The sequence below is a fragment of the Camellia sinensis genome, unplaced genomic scaffold, assembly GCF_055761805.1.
Source record: "Camellia sinensis isolate YWXY unplaced genomic scaffold, ASM5576180v1 Unanchor2, whole genome shotgun sequence".
NCBI lineage: Eukaryota > Viridiplantae > Streptophyta > Magnoliopsida > Ericales > Theaceae > Camellia > Camellia sinensis.
The window spans coordinates 19,626,533-19,642,668 of NW_028129079.1; the positions used below are offsets into that span (position 1 = coordinate 19,626,533).

At 42.4% G+C, this 16,136-nt stretch overlaps 1 protein-coding gene across 6 annotated transcripts in view; it reads left to right on the top strand.

Annotated features, from left to right (window-relative positions):
• LOC114275734 (chloride channel protein CLC-e) overlaps positions 1-15,764 on the top strand; it is a 50,072-nt gene extending 34,308 nt beyond the window's left edge. For 4 of the 6 annotated variants that reach the window (XM_082912084.1, XM_082912082.1, XM_082912083.1 and 1 more), the window contains one exon: positions 14,936-15,764. In XM_082912084.1, the coding sequence (XP_082768210.1) occupies positions 14,936-15,007 (72 nt within the window). In that variant the 3' untranslated portion in view covers positions 15,008-15,764. Of the gene's footprint in view, positions 1-14,596; positions 14,867-14,935 lie in introns of those variants that run through there. The other 2 variants (XM_082912081.1, XM_082912080.1) reach the window with 2 other exon arrangements.
• Positions 15,765-16,136: the final 372 nt, after the last annotated feature.

Consider the following 16,136-nt stretch of genomic DNA (forward strand, 5'->3'; position numbering starts at 1 on the left):
CCTACAAAGGAGCAGTATCCGGATGTTGATCTCCTGTCTGTAACACTTCCTGCCCAGTCTGCATCTGTGTATACTTCAACTTGAAGATGTCCATGTTTCTTGAACAGTAAGCCTCTCCCTGGAGTTCCTTTCAAATATCTTAAGATCTTATAAACGGCCTCAAAGTGCTCTGCCCCTGGTGAATGCATGAACTGACTTACCATGCTGACTGTAAAGGCAATATCAGGCCGCGTATGAGACAAGTAAATCAATTTCCCTACAAGTCGCTGATATTGTTCCCTCTCTTTGACTTCTTCAGCCTTAGCAGCTTGTAACTTCAAGTTAGGCTCGATCGGAGTCTCCACCATCTTACAACCAAGCATACCTGTTTCTCCAAGGAGATCAAGGACATATTTTCTCTGATTAACGAATATACCTTCCTTGGATCTTGCAAATTCCATTCCGAGGAAATACTTGAGGGCTCCCAGATCCTTAATGTGAAATTCTTTTGCGAGTTTCTCTTTGAGGGCTGCTAACTCTGCTTCATCATTACCAGTTAAAATGATGTCATCAACATAAACAATCAAAATTGCAATTTTACTGTCTTTTGAATGTTTATAAAATATTGTGTGATCTGCTTGACTCTGCGAGAAGCCACAACTGATAACTGCCTTCCCAAAGCGTTCAAACCACGCTCTTGGTGATTGTTTGAGTCCGTATAATGACTTGTTCAATCTGCATACTCTGTCGCTTCCAAGTCTCTGCTCAAATCCCGGCGGTAGGCTCATGAACACCTCCTCTTCAAGATCACCATTGAGAAATGCATTTTTAATGTCAAGTTGATGTAGAGGCCAATCTGAATTTACTGCAAGAGATAACAGTACTCTGATGGAATTTATTTTAGCAACAGGAGCAAACGTCTCCTGATAGTCGATCCCATAAGTTTGAGTGAAGCCTTTAGCCACCAGTCTCGCCTTGTATCTCTCAACGCTTCCATCTGCGTTACATTTTATCGTAAACACCCATTTACACCCAACTGTTTTCTTGTCTTTGGGTAGATCAACTATCTCCCAAGTACCACTTCTCCTTAAAGCATTCATCTCCTCCATGACTGCTAATTTCCAATTCGGATCATCCAATGCTTCCTGTATATTCCTTGGAACAAACAAGTGTGAAATCCTAGATGTGAAAGCTCTATGGTTTTTAGACAGTCTTTGATAGGAGAGGTAATTTGCAATAGGATGTTTGATGCAATTTCGGACACCTTTCCTAATTGCTATAGGAACATCAAGGTCGGAAATAGAAGGAATAGGATTACCTAAAATTTCGATGCCAGAACTCGGGTGGACATTCGGGTCATTAGGATGGACATTCGGGTCATTATTCCTCAGATGAAATCGCTTCCTAGTATAAACTTGAAGCTCAGAATTTAGATCATTTTGTAGTACTTCTCCCCCTAAACAAAAATCTTCTTGACTAGGCACCATAGAACTTGGTTCTCCTAAGTGATCATTATCAGACAAATGTGGTTTTTGTGTAGGATAAATGACATTGGGGAGCGGGATAGAAATATCCCAAAAACGGTCTTCTACTCCACTTGTCTCCCCCTGAAGAGAAGTGTTGGGGAAATAGGATTTTGTTTCCACAAATGACACATCCATACTCACATGAAATTTCTTGGTTTGAGGATCGAAACACTTATACCCCTTTTTGTTTGAGGAATAACCCAAAAAAACACATTTTATAGCACGGGGGTCAAGTTTTGAACGAAATTGACTGGGAACATGAACATAGGCAGTACATCCAAAAACTTTGGCGGGTAAATCAAAAAACAACCTCGTGTCAGGAAAAAACGTTTTGAGACAATCAAAAGGTGTTTTGTATGTTAACACCTTTGTAGGCATCCTGTTTATCAAATAAGAGGCTGTTAAAATTGCTTCACCTCATAAATATTTAGGAACATGCATGTAAAACATTATAGCAAGTGCTACTTCAAGTAGATGTTTATTTTTTCGTTCTGCAATGCCATTTTGTTGAGGGATATCCCGACATGTAGATTGATGAAAAATCCCATTTTTTTCCAAAAACTCACCCAACTGCTCATTGAAATATTCTGTTCCATTATCAGAATGTAAAATACCAATTTTGGTTTGAAATTGGTTTTCAATCATATTGTAAAAATTTGTGAATAAATTTTTCACGTCAGATTTTTTATTCATCAAATAAATCCAACATAAGCGGGTATGGTCATCAATAAATGTAACAAACCATTTTTTACCAGAAAGAGTAGTGATTTTAGAAGGGCCCCAAACATCACTATGAATCAAATAAAAAGGTTTGGAAGCCTGGTAAGGTTTTGGCAAATAAATAAAGCGATGAAATTTTGCAAAAATGCAACTTTCACAATGAAAAGAAGAACAATCAATCCCTTTAAATAATTCTGGAAATAAATGTTTCAGATAAAGAAAACTAGGATGTCCTAGCCTATAGTGCCATAGCATTATTTTTTCTCGAACAGAGATTGAACTAGTACTATTAAAGCTCTGAGCTTTTTTATTACTAACAGGTACTTCATCAAAGTAGTAAAGACCTTCAAGCATCCTAGCACGCCCAATCATCATCCCCGAGTTCTGGTGCTGAAATTCACAATGGGATTCAAAAAATGTAACACGACAATTAGAATCCTTAGATAGTTTACTGACAGACAAAAGGTTACAGGCTAAGTTGGAGACGTGAAGAACAGCATTGAGATTAATTTTCTCAGTTAGTTTAATAAATCCTTTTCCTGCAATAGGTGAAAAACTACCATCGGCTATTCTGATTTTGTCATGACCAGAACAAGGGAAATAGGTACTAAATAAATGGGAAAAACTAGTCATGTGATCGGAGGCACCGGAATCTATGATCCACGGAGAGAAGTTTAGGCAAGAGAAGGCTTTAGGATTTCTACCTGTTTGTGCCAACAAAACACTAGGAGTACCGGATGAGGAGTTGGATTTTATTAGCTTTAAGAGTTGATCAATCTGCTCTTTGTTGAAGGGACCTGAATCGGCTTCATTAGCGGTAGGAAAGCCACGATTCTTCTCTCCTTGTTTGCTGCTTTTCCAGTTGACAGGTTTGCCATGGATCTTCCAACAAGTTTCGCGTGTATGGCGAGGCTTGTTGCAAAAATCACACCAGACCCGTGGCTTATCATCAAACCTGCGCTGGTAATTTGCAGCCTTGTTGGCCGCAGCATCGCTAATTAAAGCAGAAATTTCAATTGATTCACCAGTACCTTTTTTCTTAAGCATGACGCTCCTTCGGCTCTCTTCCTTTCTGACTTCGGCAAATACTTCGCCAATAGATGGGAGAGGAGGTCTGCCAATAATTCTTCCTCGCACTTCATCGAACTCAATGTTGAGGCCGGCAAGAAACTTGTAAATACGGCTGTCTTCCACAGTTTTCTTGTGGTGGTTGCAGTCGTCAACCGATTTCCATTCGTATGTGTTGAAGATGTCAAGATCCTGCCACAACCTTTTCAACGAATTGAAATATTTGGTGACGGAATCATCCCCTTGACGAATCTCTCCCAACTTTAAAGTTAATTCGAAAACTTGAGATTGATTTCCTAGGTCAGAATACATATGACTAACATTATCCCACAACTCTTGTGCAGTAGTATAGCACATGTAATTAGAGCTTATATCCTCCACCATGGAATTGACCAACCATGTCATAACCATGGAGTTTTCAGCGTCCCAACTGTCGAACAGCGGATCATTAACAGCAGGAGCCTTCTTGTCACCAGTGATGTAACCGATCTTTCCTTGCCCACGGATATACATCCGGACAGATTGTGACCAGCGGAGAAAATTATCACCATTTAGGCGGATGGTGGTGATTTGGACAGAGTGAGAGTTGGACGTTTTCACCGGAATGGCAGCGGCAGGGGTTGAAGTGGTTTCGAACGTGACTTCCGACATGGCTATGACGGTTTTAGGGCTGCTGTGTTTTTTGTTGCTCTGATACCAACTTAGAAAATATGAGGAAGAAGAACTCCGAAAATATGAGGAAGAAGGAATATATTTCTGTTATATTCAAAACTTCTTATCTTACAAGACCAAATGACACTCCTTATATAGGAGATATTACAAACATCATTATAACCCATTATATGCCACTTACATATTATATATTACCACTATCTACCACTATCATATTATATACATGCCACTATCTACCACCAACACCACTATCATATTCTATACATGTCACTATCCTTCACCAACACCACTATCATATTATATACATATCACTATCTTATTATATACATTAACACAAATTTCCAGCACCTAGTCAAACTAGAATGTCTCCCAGATCAATCCTCGGGATCAGACTCAAGTGGCTCAACGTCCACTTGCTCGTATGGAATTGGCCAGGCCAATGTAACTCTAGCGGCAACAAGGGCTTTGAGCCACCCATGTTGAATCCCCGATTCTCGAATTTGGGGACCTCATCTACATATTCCCTCAAGGCGGCGCTCTTCCCAGCTTCTAGCACCGTAGAAGCTACAGATTCGGCTTTTTCCTTGGCCGCCTTCAATTCTTCTAACTCGGCCTCTGCCTTGGAAAGCGCCTCCTGGGCTAACTTGAGCGACTCCTCGCTCACGTTCGCCCTATCCTCGGCTTCGGATCTGAGCTGGTCAGCAGTCCGAGCCCTCTCCTTTTCAGCTTCGGCTCGAGCACTTTCCATTGCGGCCCTCATCGCCTCGAACTCGGCCCTGCTTCTTTCACTTTCAGCTTCAAACTTTAAGCGGCCAATTCTTTCAATGGCATCAAGCTGCCGGCAGCCTAGTTCGGCTATCCTTTCAACCGTCTGCAAAACAAGTTTGGATCACCACATCAAGCAACATCGTATGCAAACCAAACCAAACGAGCAAAAAAGAGTATACATACCAGAAGGGCCGACTGGGCAACAAACGCTATAGCTACCAAATCTGGCTTTTCTTGAAAGGTGGCCTTGTCAGCCGTTAGCGAAACCGAGGCGGCCAAGCTCAACGCCACGGCTGGATTCTTCATGGCAGATGCGTCAGAGGGGATTGGCGTGTCTTTGATCTTTGGTTGAACAACGAAGGGGACAACCACGTCGGACTCCTCTAAGCGAGGCCGTTTGTCAGCAGGGCTATCCTCCAAGCCGGCCTCTCCCTCGGCGGAACGTTTTTCGCCCAGCTCTTTTGAAACCAGCTGTTCTTCCGTAACCTGCTGTTCAGCCCCCTCCATCTTGGCCACAACTTGCGCCGTTTCTTCTCCAGTAACCGGTTGTAAAGATTCAACCAGGGCAGGCTCAGAACGAGCGGCCTCGGCTTTCTTTCGAGCGGCCATTCGCTCGGCATTTCTCTTTTTCGCCATCTGCGTGAGATTCTCCCCAGCCATGCCTTCTAAAAAAGTGCCGGGAAGGTCTCCCAAGTTTGTAAAAATATCTCCGAAGGAAAACTCCGCCCGACCCGAAGTGGACGGTGAGTTAGGCTGGTTAAGACCGGCTGCCTCAAACACTGATTTCAGAGCTTCGTCGACCTCTTCGGCCTCGGCGGCAAACGCCCTCGTTAATTCGGCATCTACCTCGGCAACAGGCTCTAGCTTTGAGACCAATTTGCCTAAGGATCTTGAAACTGGGGAAGACGAGCCATAAGGTGTTGCTCGCCGGTTGGGATCAGGATGTCGTCCGCGGCCGAGAACGTAGTGTAGGTAGGCTCGTACTGCAGAAGAATATGGGTAGCCCTCCCTTGCTTCTGTATGTTTGGATGGCCAAAGTATTTTAGTGCAGTTTTAATTTTCGCAGGGACTGCGCCGTCAGCCGAGATCAAAATCCTCTTCAACTTATTGCCTGCAAGAATAAAGGGTAAGGTTTGGAGAAAAAGCCGCATAAAAGAAAAATCAACAAACAAGGAGTTATACGGCGACCTGGTTCACCCCTCCGTCTGGGAATAGGGTCTAGGCGGGTCTAGGCGATCTTCGCCTTCGCTGAACTCCCAGTTGCCTCGGACATTGACCATTACATCGTCAACTCGTTTGCCAGAGCTGGCAAGCATTGTTACCAAGTGATGCTCGGTGTCCTTGGCCCTGAGAAAGTAGCGCCCGAGCCGACCGGAGGATTTGGCTAAAGCATAGCAGTGCCGAATCGTCGTAATGCCAAGGTTGATCCTGAGACGCTGGTTCAACTCTACGATTCCCATTACGATTCGGAAAAAATTCACATTGGGTTGCGAAGGAATCAGACTCCAATAGCAGAGGACGGCCGTGAGAAATGGGTATAGGGGAAAGCGAACTCCGCCCTCCGCAATAGACAGGAGAGGGAAGACGATTGTGTTTTGGTCGTCCCTCTCCATATCAAGGGTATTGTCCTTTACCAGTGAAAGATGGACATCCTCAGGGATAGAAAAATGTCTTTGGAACCCAGAAATTTGACCCTCGGAAAGGAGGTCTTTCAAATGCTTAGCCATTCTAGTAAGGACGCAAGGATATTCTAAATCAAAAATAAAAGCGGAAAATAGGATTGCGAGGAGAAGAGAAGAAAACTTACGAAAGGTAAAGGAGACAAGGAGAGAACGGATAGGAGTTGCAGAAAACGCGTCGAAGAAGAGATACCGACTGGCAGTCCAGGAGGTTCAAATATTCGAAAAAGTATGTTTTCGAAGGGACTTAAGTTTCAAATCGTAATAAATGCGAAAGAAGCATGAATGGGGCGTGAAAGCGTCACAGTGACCAAAAAACACGTACGCATTCTGACACGCATCGGGAAGAAGATTAACCGCCGAATTTTTGACTTCTAGCCAAACACGCCGACTAACTGATGCTAGCTAGGTGTTTGGGGGGCAATTGTGGGAGCCGGATAATTGGAATAATCAGAAGCGAACTATAGAAGACAGATGTTACACGGCTCTATCCTACACGATAAGGATGCCGAATATAATAGATAGGCCGAATAGATACTGAACTATGGAGCCGAGTAAATAAGAGGATAATGAGTGACAAGTGGGCCTGGCCACGAGGCCCAGGTAACAAGTATAAATAAAGGAACAACAAATTAAGAAAGGTAGGTGAGAATTGTTGTGCATAACTTAGAATATAAGCATGCTTGAGTGTGGATTCTAACTTGTCCGTCGGAGTGCTAATTCCGGCACCCCCTACCGGAGTGTTTATTCATTTTCAGGTGACCAGAAGAGGATCACGAGTGTTCTCCAGGATCAGAAGAGTATTTCCAAACCACTTCCCCACACATTCAATTATGGAGAGGGCAGATTTGATGATTTAGCGGAAGATGAGTTGGAAACCTCCTTTCTTAATGTTGTTAGGCGTATTCTAGCAACCCCTTAGGTGGAGCAAGAAGATTGGTGACGAACATCAATCTTTCAAATGTTGATCCGTTGTGGAAATCAACCAAAAAAACTTGTTATTAATGGTGGAAGCTGCATGAATGTTGTCTCTGCATCGACAGTTGAAAGACTTAAGCTTCCAACTGAGCCACATCCTCATCCTTACAAGGTAGCTTGGATTGACAACACGTCTATTCTGGTAACTCAACGATGCCTTGTTTTTTTTGCTTCGCCTAATCATAGTGATTCTATCTTATGTGATGTAATTCCTATGAATGTCACGCACATTCTTCTTGGTCGACCATGGCTTTATGATCACGCTGTACAACACAATAGACGAGAAAATACATACACTTTCTCACTTGGAAAGAAGATAATTGTCCTACATCCTATGACTATGGCAAAGATGAGAAGATATGAAAATCCAAAGCCAAAGCGTATTGCTGAAAGTGAGAATAAACCTCTCCACGTACTCTCTAAAAGGCAATTTGTAGTGGAAAGCAAAGAATCAAAGCTTATCTATGTTGTAGTGGTTAAAGAAGTGAAGCAACCGGCAGCTGGTTCTGAGACAAAAAGGCCTTTAGAGGTTGAAAAGTTTTTGCATGAATTTTCTGATACAGCACTAGAATGAGCTTCCTCCCATGCGTAATGTCCAACACACAATAGATCTTTTCCCCGGGTCTCAATTGCCTAATCTTCCAGCTTATCGGATGAATCCTAGTGAACATACTGAGCTAAAAAGGCAAGTAGATGAACTGTTGTCCAAAGGATTTATTCGCAAAAGTTTGAGTCCTCGTGTTGTTCCTGCCTTGCTCACACCAAAGAAAGATGGCACGTGGCGCATGTGTGTCGATAGTCGAGCTATCAACAAAACAACCATCAAATATCGGTTTCCAATTCCTCGACTTGATGATATGTTGTACATGATAGCTGGTTCTGCTATTTTTTCAAAGAAAGACTTGAAGAGTGGGTACCATCAAATACGAATAAGGCCTGGAGATGAGTGGAAGACTGCCTTCAAGACAAAGGATGGTCTCTATGAGTGGCTAGTTATGCCATTTGGTCTTTCCAATGCTCCTAGCACATTCATGCGTTTCATGACGCAGGTACTTCAACCTTTTACTGGTCGCTTCCTTGTGGTCTATTTTGATGATATACTAATCTATAGCAAGACCAAAGAGGAACACATCTTCCATCTCCAACAAGTTATGAGAGTTCTTCACCAAGAGAAACTCTATGTAAATTTGAAGAAGTGCTCTTTCATGAGTCCAAGCGTCGTGTTTTTGGGCTTTGTTATCTCTTCCAAGGGTGTAGCGGCTGATCTAAACAAAGTCAAAGCTATTATAGAGTGGCCGATTCCTACCACCATGCAAGAAGTTCATAGTTTCCATGGATTGGCAACATTCTATAGGCGCTTTATTCTAAATTTCAGCACAATAATGACACCAATTTCTAATTGCATGAAGAACGGAGAGTTTATTTGGACCAGGGCAGCAACTAAAGCATTCGAAGAGATAAAGAAAAAAAATGGCTGAAGCTCCTGTTTTATGCCTTCCGGACTTCTCTAAGGTGTTTGAAGTGACTTGTGACGCCTCAAATGTGGGAATTGGGGGTATACTCAGTCAAGAAGGCCATCCAATTGCTTATTTTAGTGAGAAACTTAATGAAGCACAACAAAAGTACTCTACTTATGACAAGGAATTCTATGCTTTGATTCAAGCACTCCGTCACTGGCGTTACTATCTCATATCCAAGGAGTTTGTGTTGTATTCTGACATAAAGCTCTCAGGTACATCAACTCCCCAAAGAAGTTGAATCATCAACATGGAAAGTGGGTCTCCTTCTTGCAAGAATACACATCTGTCACCAAACATAAAGCTGGGACAGAAAATAAGGCAGCTGATGGGCTCAGCCGTGTGATGCTAACTCTCAACTCTATGTCCATCCAAGTTGTGGGCTTTGATTCGCTCAAGAAAGACTACTTGTCTTGCAAAGATTTCAGCATAATCTACACCGATTTAGTAGCCGTACAGCATGCTGAATATCCAGAATTCTTTTTACATGATGGGTATCTTTTTAAGGGAATTCGTCTTTGTTTGCCTAGTACATTTCCACGTGAAGAGGTGATTCAAGAATTGCATTCTGGAGGAGCAGCAGGTCATTTTGGCAATGGTTGAAGACCGTGATTATTGGCCAAGTCTTAAGCGAGATGTTGCTAAAGTTGTTTCTCGATGTCGTACCTGTCAACTTTCGAAAGGACAAAAGAAAAATACTAGTTTATACACTCTGTTGTTAGTATATATTAGTATATATATTAGCTGTCAAACCTTTAATAATGTACCTTTAATGATGTTGTTTGGTTTGTGCTTCTACTTTCGGTTTGTAATTGTTCTCCCTCTCCTCTATAAAGGAGAGAGCTCAACATAACATTCATATAATCAATAATACAATCAATATACATACAATTCTCTGTTTCTCTATACATTAAATTAACATGGTATCAGAGCAGGTTTAGAACCTAGTATTTTCGCTTCACTGGCGGGCGGCAACCTCACCTTAGCCACCCGCTGGACCTCCACCTACTCCGCTGTCATCTCTATCAATACATATAGCTTCCAGTTCGCTGCCACCAGAGGCGACTTCTCCACATGCAAAGATCGATCTCTCTCATGGGGTAACAAAGATATACATACATGGTCTCTCTCTCTCTGTCTCGGGTTGGAGGGGGAGAGCATTTCTTTGGAAACCATACACACAAGCTCTCTGATCTGTTTCCCTTACCTCAACCATAGCGATTTGCTTCCCCTTCTTCACACCGCAACAGTGCTGCAATCTGTTATGAGGTTGGCAAAAATGGTGGTTGTATTGACATCGGTGGGCTGCCGTTTTGCATGGCAGTTTATGATCCACAACCACAATCTCTCTCTATCTCTAACAGAAACGACCATGGCGAACTACAATCAACACCACCATCACCGCCACTTACCAGCACCACCTTCACGCCCAACTCCTTCGAGTCGCTGTCCTTGACTCACCCAGTCAACCCATCACCACCAATCCACCTCGAACCAACTGGATCTTTTGGCTCTACCTCGAGTTCCTTCTCAACAAAATCCACTGGCTCTAGTTGCTCCTGTGGTTGGCTTTTCGCATTGTCATCGACAACTGATGGCTCAGTGACATCTTCTATCTTTGGAATCTACATCCTCAATCTCCTTATCGGGTTTCTCTCTCTCCTCACTGTTCGTCGCCGCCATCGGTGGTGGCTCCGACTACAACTCCACGTGGCGAGGCTCACCACTAATTGTCTCGTCGGCGAGCTTCCACGCCTCCGCCGCGCTCCCGTCGGGATCGGCGTTTCACCCTTGCCGTGCTGCTACCAAAACACACCATTAATTTGAGGGAGGATGGGCTCTCCTCTCTAATGGCGATGAACACTATCGAAGCTCCCTCTCATGGGCTCTCTCTCTCTCAAACGCGGCCTTGTAGAACTCTACAGTGTCGTTGGCCTTCGGTGCTTCCACAAACAGCTGAGACTTCATCGCCGAGAAGGTCACCGCCTTCGAGACTCCAACATGACCTCACTTCTCTCTCCATGGACCCAACTTCTTAATATAATATCACCCACTCACTTCTTTTTTTTTATGATGAAAACATTTTTTAATATTTTTTACTCAACCCACTCTCTCTCTTTCCCTTTTTGGCAGTTTGAAAACACACTTCTCACTCTCTCTCTCTCTCTCTCTCTCTACTCAAGGACATCTGCCACTTTGTCAACTTTTCAACCCATCCTCCTTCACCTTTTGCACTCCACTCACCGACTCCCTCACCACAAAATAGAATACCTATATCTATTTTATCTTATCTATCTTGTGTCCTCTGTGTGTGTCCTGCGTGTGTCTCTCCCCCATACCACCATACCCACCGTTTCTTCCTCTTTTATTTTATCCTATTTTATTTTCTTTTATCACAAACACAACAATATCCAATACTTAAAGTGCCAGCATACCATCACAGACTATTATTCACAAAACCACCAAATTCAAGTCCTCCATTTCCATTGCAATTCCAGTTCCGCATTACACCCACACACACCCTCCAAAAAAAAAAAAAAAAGCCAACACAAGCAACCAACCTCCCTCGCACATGAGGGATTTTTCTCTTCCCTTCCTTTACTCTGCTGCCAGTCTCTTCTTCTTGTTTTTATCTTGGGTGTCCCGGGACAGCCCAGCCTCCGTGCTTCTAAGTTCACTCAGCACATTCACTCCCCGCTGCTCCTCAACCGCAGCATATGGTGGACCTCCAAATCGGAACATAACGGTGGCCTTCCGCTTCAGCTCCTTGTTTTCCGCCTTCAGCACATATATCTCTGCTCGCGCATCCTTATACATCCGCTGGAGCAGAGCCAGTTGGGCGTTTAACTGCTGCACCTCATTTGTCCTACTCTGAAGCTGGTGCGACAAGTTTGTGACCGCAGTCATGGTCTCCACACATGACTTCAATGTATACTGATTGGCCTCAATATCCGATTGCGCTGCCATTATTTGCTCCACAGACCGCATAGGAAAGTTTAACGGAGCAAAACCAAAGGCGCTTGGTTGAGGTTTAAGGGCAACCGCTTCGGTTATCTCTCTTGTGGACTCGTTGAGGTCTGGAAAGAGAGTGAGCAGACCACGGGAAGAAGAGGCCATGTTCTGGGTTGCTGACCGGGAAGAAGAGGCCATGTTTTGGGTTGCTGAGTGTTTCAGAGAAGCAGCGATTTCAGACTGGTAATATCAGAAAGGGTTGGTTGCAGAGTGTTTCAGACTAGTTTGGTTTGCACAGCCTCTGCATCGGTTTATATAGACAATGACGAAGAGGATGACACGACGCTCTGTCAATCACGTGCATCGATGCGTGTCCGGCGCGACTTTTGATGGCTCGCCGCTCAACGATTTCTGTCGGACACGACTTTTGATGAATTGGGCGCCCCTTTTGAGGGCACGACTTTTGAAGGCTCGATATATATATATTTGGGCAGCCTATATACACAATCATATAGTGTATTCTACATCGGTCCGACATGACCTCGTAAACTGTCCCGACATTGATTCCGGTTAGCTTCTACATCGGTTCGGCGTGATCTCATAAACTGTCCCGACATTGATTCCAGTTAGCTTCTACAACGGTTCGGCATGACCCCATAAACTGTCCCGACATTGATTTCGGTTAGCTTTTACAGCGGTCCGGCATGACCCCGTAAACTGTCCCGACATTGATTCCGGTTAGCTTCTACAACGGTTCGACACGACTATACAGTGTCTTCACCAACGGTCTGACACGACCATACAGTGTCTCCTATCCACTTTTATTTGTCAGTTTATTTTCTTGTTTTGTTACTCTCTCCAAACTCAAGTTAGTTAGTGCCTATCCTCCTTGAGTTTGAGGGGGGCTGTTAGTATATTAATATATATATTAGCTGTCAAACCTTTAATAATGTTGTTTGGTTTGTGCTTCTACTTACGGTTTGTAATTGTTCTCCCTCTCCTCTATATAGGAGAGAGCTCAACATAACATTCATATAATCAATAATACAATCAATATACATACAATTCTCTATTTCTCTATACATTAAATTAACATCTATTACCAGTACCACACGAGCCATGGCAAGACCTAAGCATGAACTTCATCCTAGGGCTGCCACGAACCCTTAGGGTATATGATTCCTTTTTTGTGGTGGTGGACCGCTACTCAAAAATGGCTCACTTTGTCCCTTGTTCAAAGACTTCTAATGCTGTCCATATTGCTAAAATATTCTTCAAAGAAGTTGTTCAATATCATGGTTTGCCAAAAACAATTGTCTCAGCAATGTGAAGTTTATAAGTTATTTTTGGCGTACTTTGTGGAAGGTGCCGCATACAAAACTGAAATTTTCTTCTTCTTTCCATCCCCAAACTGATGGTCAAACAAAGGTTGTTAATCAAAGTTTAGGTGACCTTCTTCGTTGCCTTGTAGGCGATCATGTTGGTAGTTGAGATCAAATTCTTTCTATGGCTGAATTCGCATATAACAGATCAGTTAATCGGACCACTGGTCGCAGCCCCTTTGAGACTGTGACAGGTTTACTTCCTCGTAAACCAGTTGATTTGGTTCCTTTACCCGTTGAGACATGTCCTAATGTTGAAGCAGATGCTTTTGCTAAGCATATTCATGCAATACATGATGAGGTTCGAAGAAAGATTGTACTCAACAATGAGAGTTATAAAACACATGCTGATTTGAGAAGAAAGTTTGCAGAATTTGAAGAAGGGGACATGGTTATGGTCCGCATCAGATCTGAGAGATATCCTAAGGGTGCATACGAGAAACTCCATTCAAGAAGTTCTGGTCCACACAAAGTTCACAAGAAAATTAGTTATGTACTTGATTTGCCGGACAATGTAGGCATAAGTAATGTCTTCAAAATTGAGGATCTTACATTATACCGAGGTCACGGTGATGATGATCCTGATGATGATGTTGTTACTCGACTTCCACCAGCCCCACATTTGAAGGAAGACATTGAAGATATTATTGATCATCAACTTGTTTTCACTGAAGGTGGTGGCTATCAAAAGTATCTCATCAAATGGAAGGGGCGTCCACTGTCAAATTGTACATAGATCAATGATGAGGAGTTCCAACTCCTAGACCATGACTTGTATGAACGATTCTATGCCTTTAACTCGCCTGGGTCGAGTTTTTTTCAGCCGGGGAGAGATGATGGAGGCAAGTGGCCGCAGCCTCTTAAGGTGTACAAGAGACGAGGAAGAGATGCCTCTAAGGCCCAAGCTTTGATTTGGTATGCATTGGATGATGAACAACTCATTTGGGGCCGTGGATAGTTATGTTTTAGGCTTATGAGTTGTGTTCTATTATTATTATTTTAGTTTAGGGTATTTTGGTAATTTCATAATTTCTAGACATGGGTTATATGGGTCGTCTTGTGGGTCAAGTTATTTAATTAGGTTTTATTTATGTTTCTTATTTGGTCTTAAATTAGTTTTGGAAGTCTAACATATTATAATATCCTTTTTTTGTTCTAATTGGTTTATGAAGTCTCTTAGTTCTATATAAAGCCATATAATGCTATTAATTTAATGCACTTGATATTTTCGAGAATTTTAGAGCTTTTGAAGCTTCTTTATGGATTGTGTAATGCAATCAAACCCTAGGTGTGATGCCTAAGGAATTCTAGGAGTGATTCTTAAACTTATCTTCTTCTTCTCCTTCATTCCCAAGGTGTGAACAGCCCAAACACTGTTCATGGGTACTTTCACTGCCCCAGAACAGCTCTTACAGCACTGTCCTGCATCAATGAAAGAGAAAGCAGCAGCAGGCAGTACTTTTGCCATTCTAAATATCTTTCTGCAGACCTTATTAGGCAGAACTTTTAAAACAATGTTAATAGGATTTGAGTATAACAAGAAGCAAGTTGAATGTCGGATTAGGCAATACCAAGGGGATGTAGTTGTTTGTTTTAACATCAAAGGAAAAATCTCCATTCCTTGGCTTACTGTACTGTCATGTTTGCTTACCTAGTTTCTTTGTTTTTCTTCTATTTTTTCATTCATGTCACAGAGTTCTAGCAACCAGAGAATGCCTCGGTTGATTTTCCACTGGAAAGTCCCAACCAATGATTTATCGTGCTGACCCTGCTTATCACTTTCACGGGGACAAATTAATGATACCTGGTGTCACAACTTGGGATTGATCTGTCTATTTATTTTTGGTAATCTTGTCCCCATATAGCATGGGTGGGACTTCACTGGCGCATGGAAAATTGCTGCTTTATAGTGCATCATCTTGCAGAGAGTGTAAGTTCCTTCTCCAAGGATTTCTTCCATTGAGGCTAATAGAATGTTGATATTGGATCCTTACTGAAGAATTTTGTCACATATCCCAAGTGTGCTGGCACAACACTGCAACGGGGAAACGGGTTTTCTGCACTCAATCCAATATGTTTTAGGAATTCACAAGTAACTTGGGTTAACTCACTGAAAGCATGGATGATTATTTTTTCTTTGCATTTGGTTGTAAATAAGAGGACATTGTTGATTTGTGATACTAATCTACTAAAGAGATATATTTCTCTCCTCTGGATACCTTGGGATTGATCTGTCTATTTATTTCTAGTAATCATGCATGGGTGGGACTTCACCGGCTCTTGGTCAATTGCCGCATTATATTGCATCATCTTGATGAGAGTGAAAGTGGCCAGTAGTATGCTGATATTGGATCCTTATTGAAGAATGTTGTTACATATTCTTAGTGTACTGGCATAGCTCTGCATTGGATCCTCAAGGATTAAAAGGATACTCTCTTTTTATTTTTTATTTTTATCTCAATGATTCTTGTATTAGTTCGTTGGTTTGGATACTTTTTTAATATGAACTAATGTTTGTTGGTTTGGATTGTTGTCTCATATGTGTTATACCCAAATACTGATTTCTTTTAATTTGAGCTGAAATTAGAGATGATTTTTTACTACAATGTTTTCAAAATCAGACCAGTTGAATCAACCCCTAAACCCGCTTTAGGCTGAAAACTGACCTATTTCATCAAACCAGTAAGCAGCCGAGCTCGAAACCCACATTTGTTTCACACACCAACACCACTTTGAGCTGAAATTAGGGATTGATTGTTTACAAGAATGTTTTCAAAATCGTACCAGTCGGATCAATCCATACACCCCCGCTTTAGGCTGAAAATTGGCCTATTTTTATCATCAAAAGTAAGCCGCTGAGCTCAAACATACACTTGTTTCACGCATTAACACCAT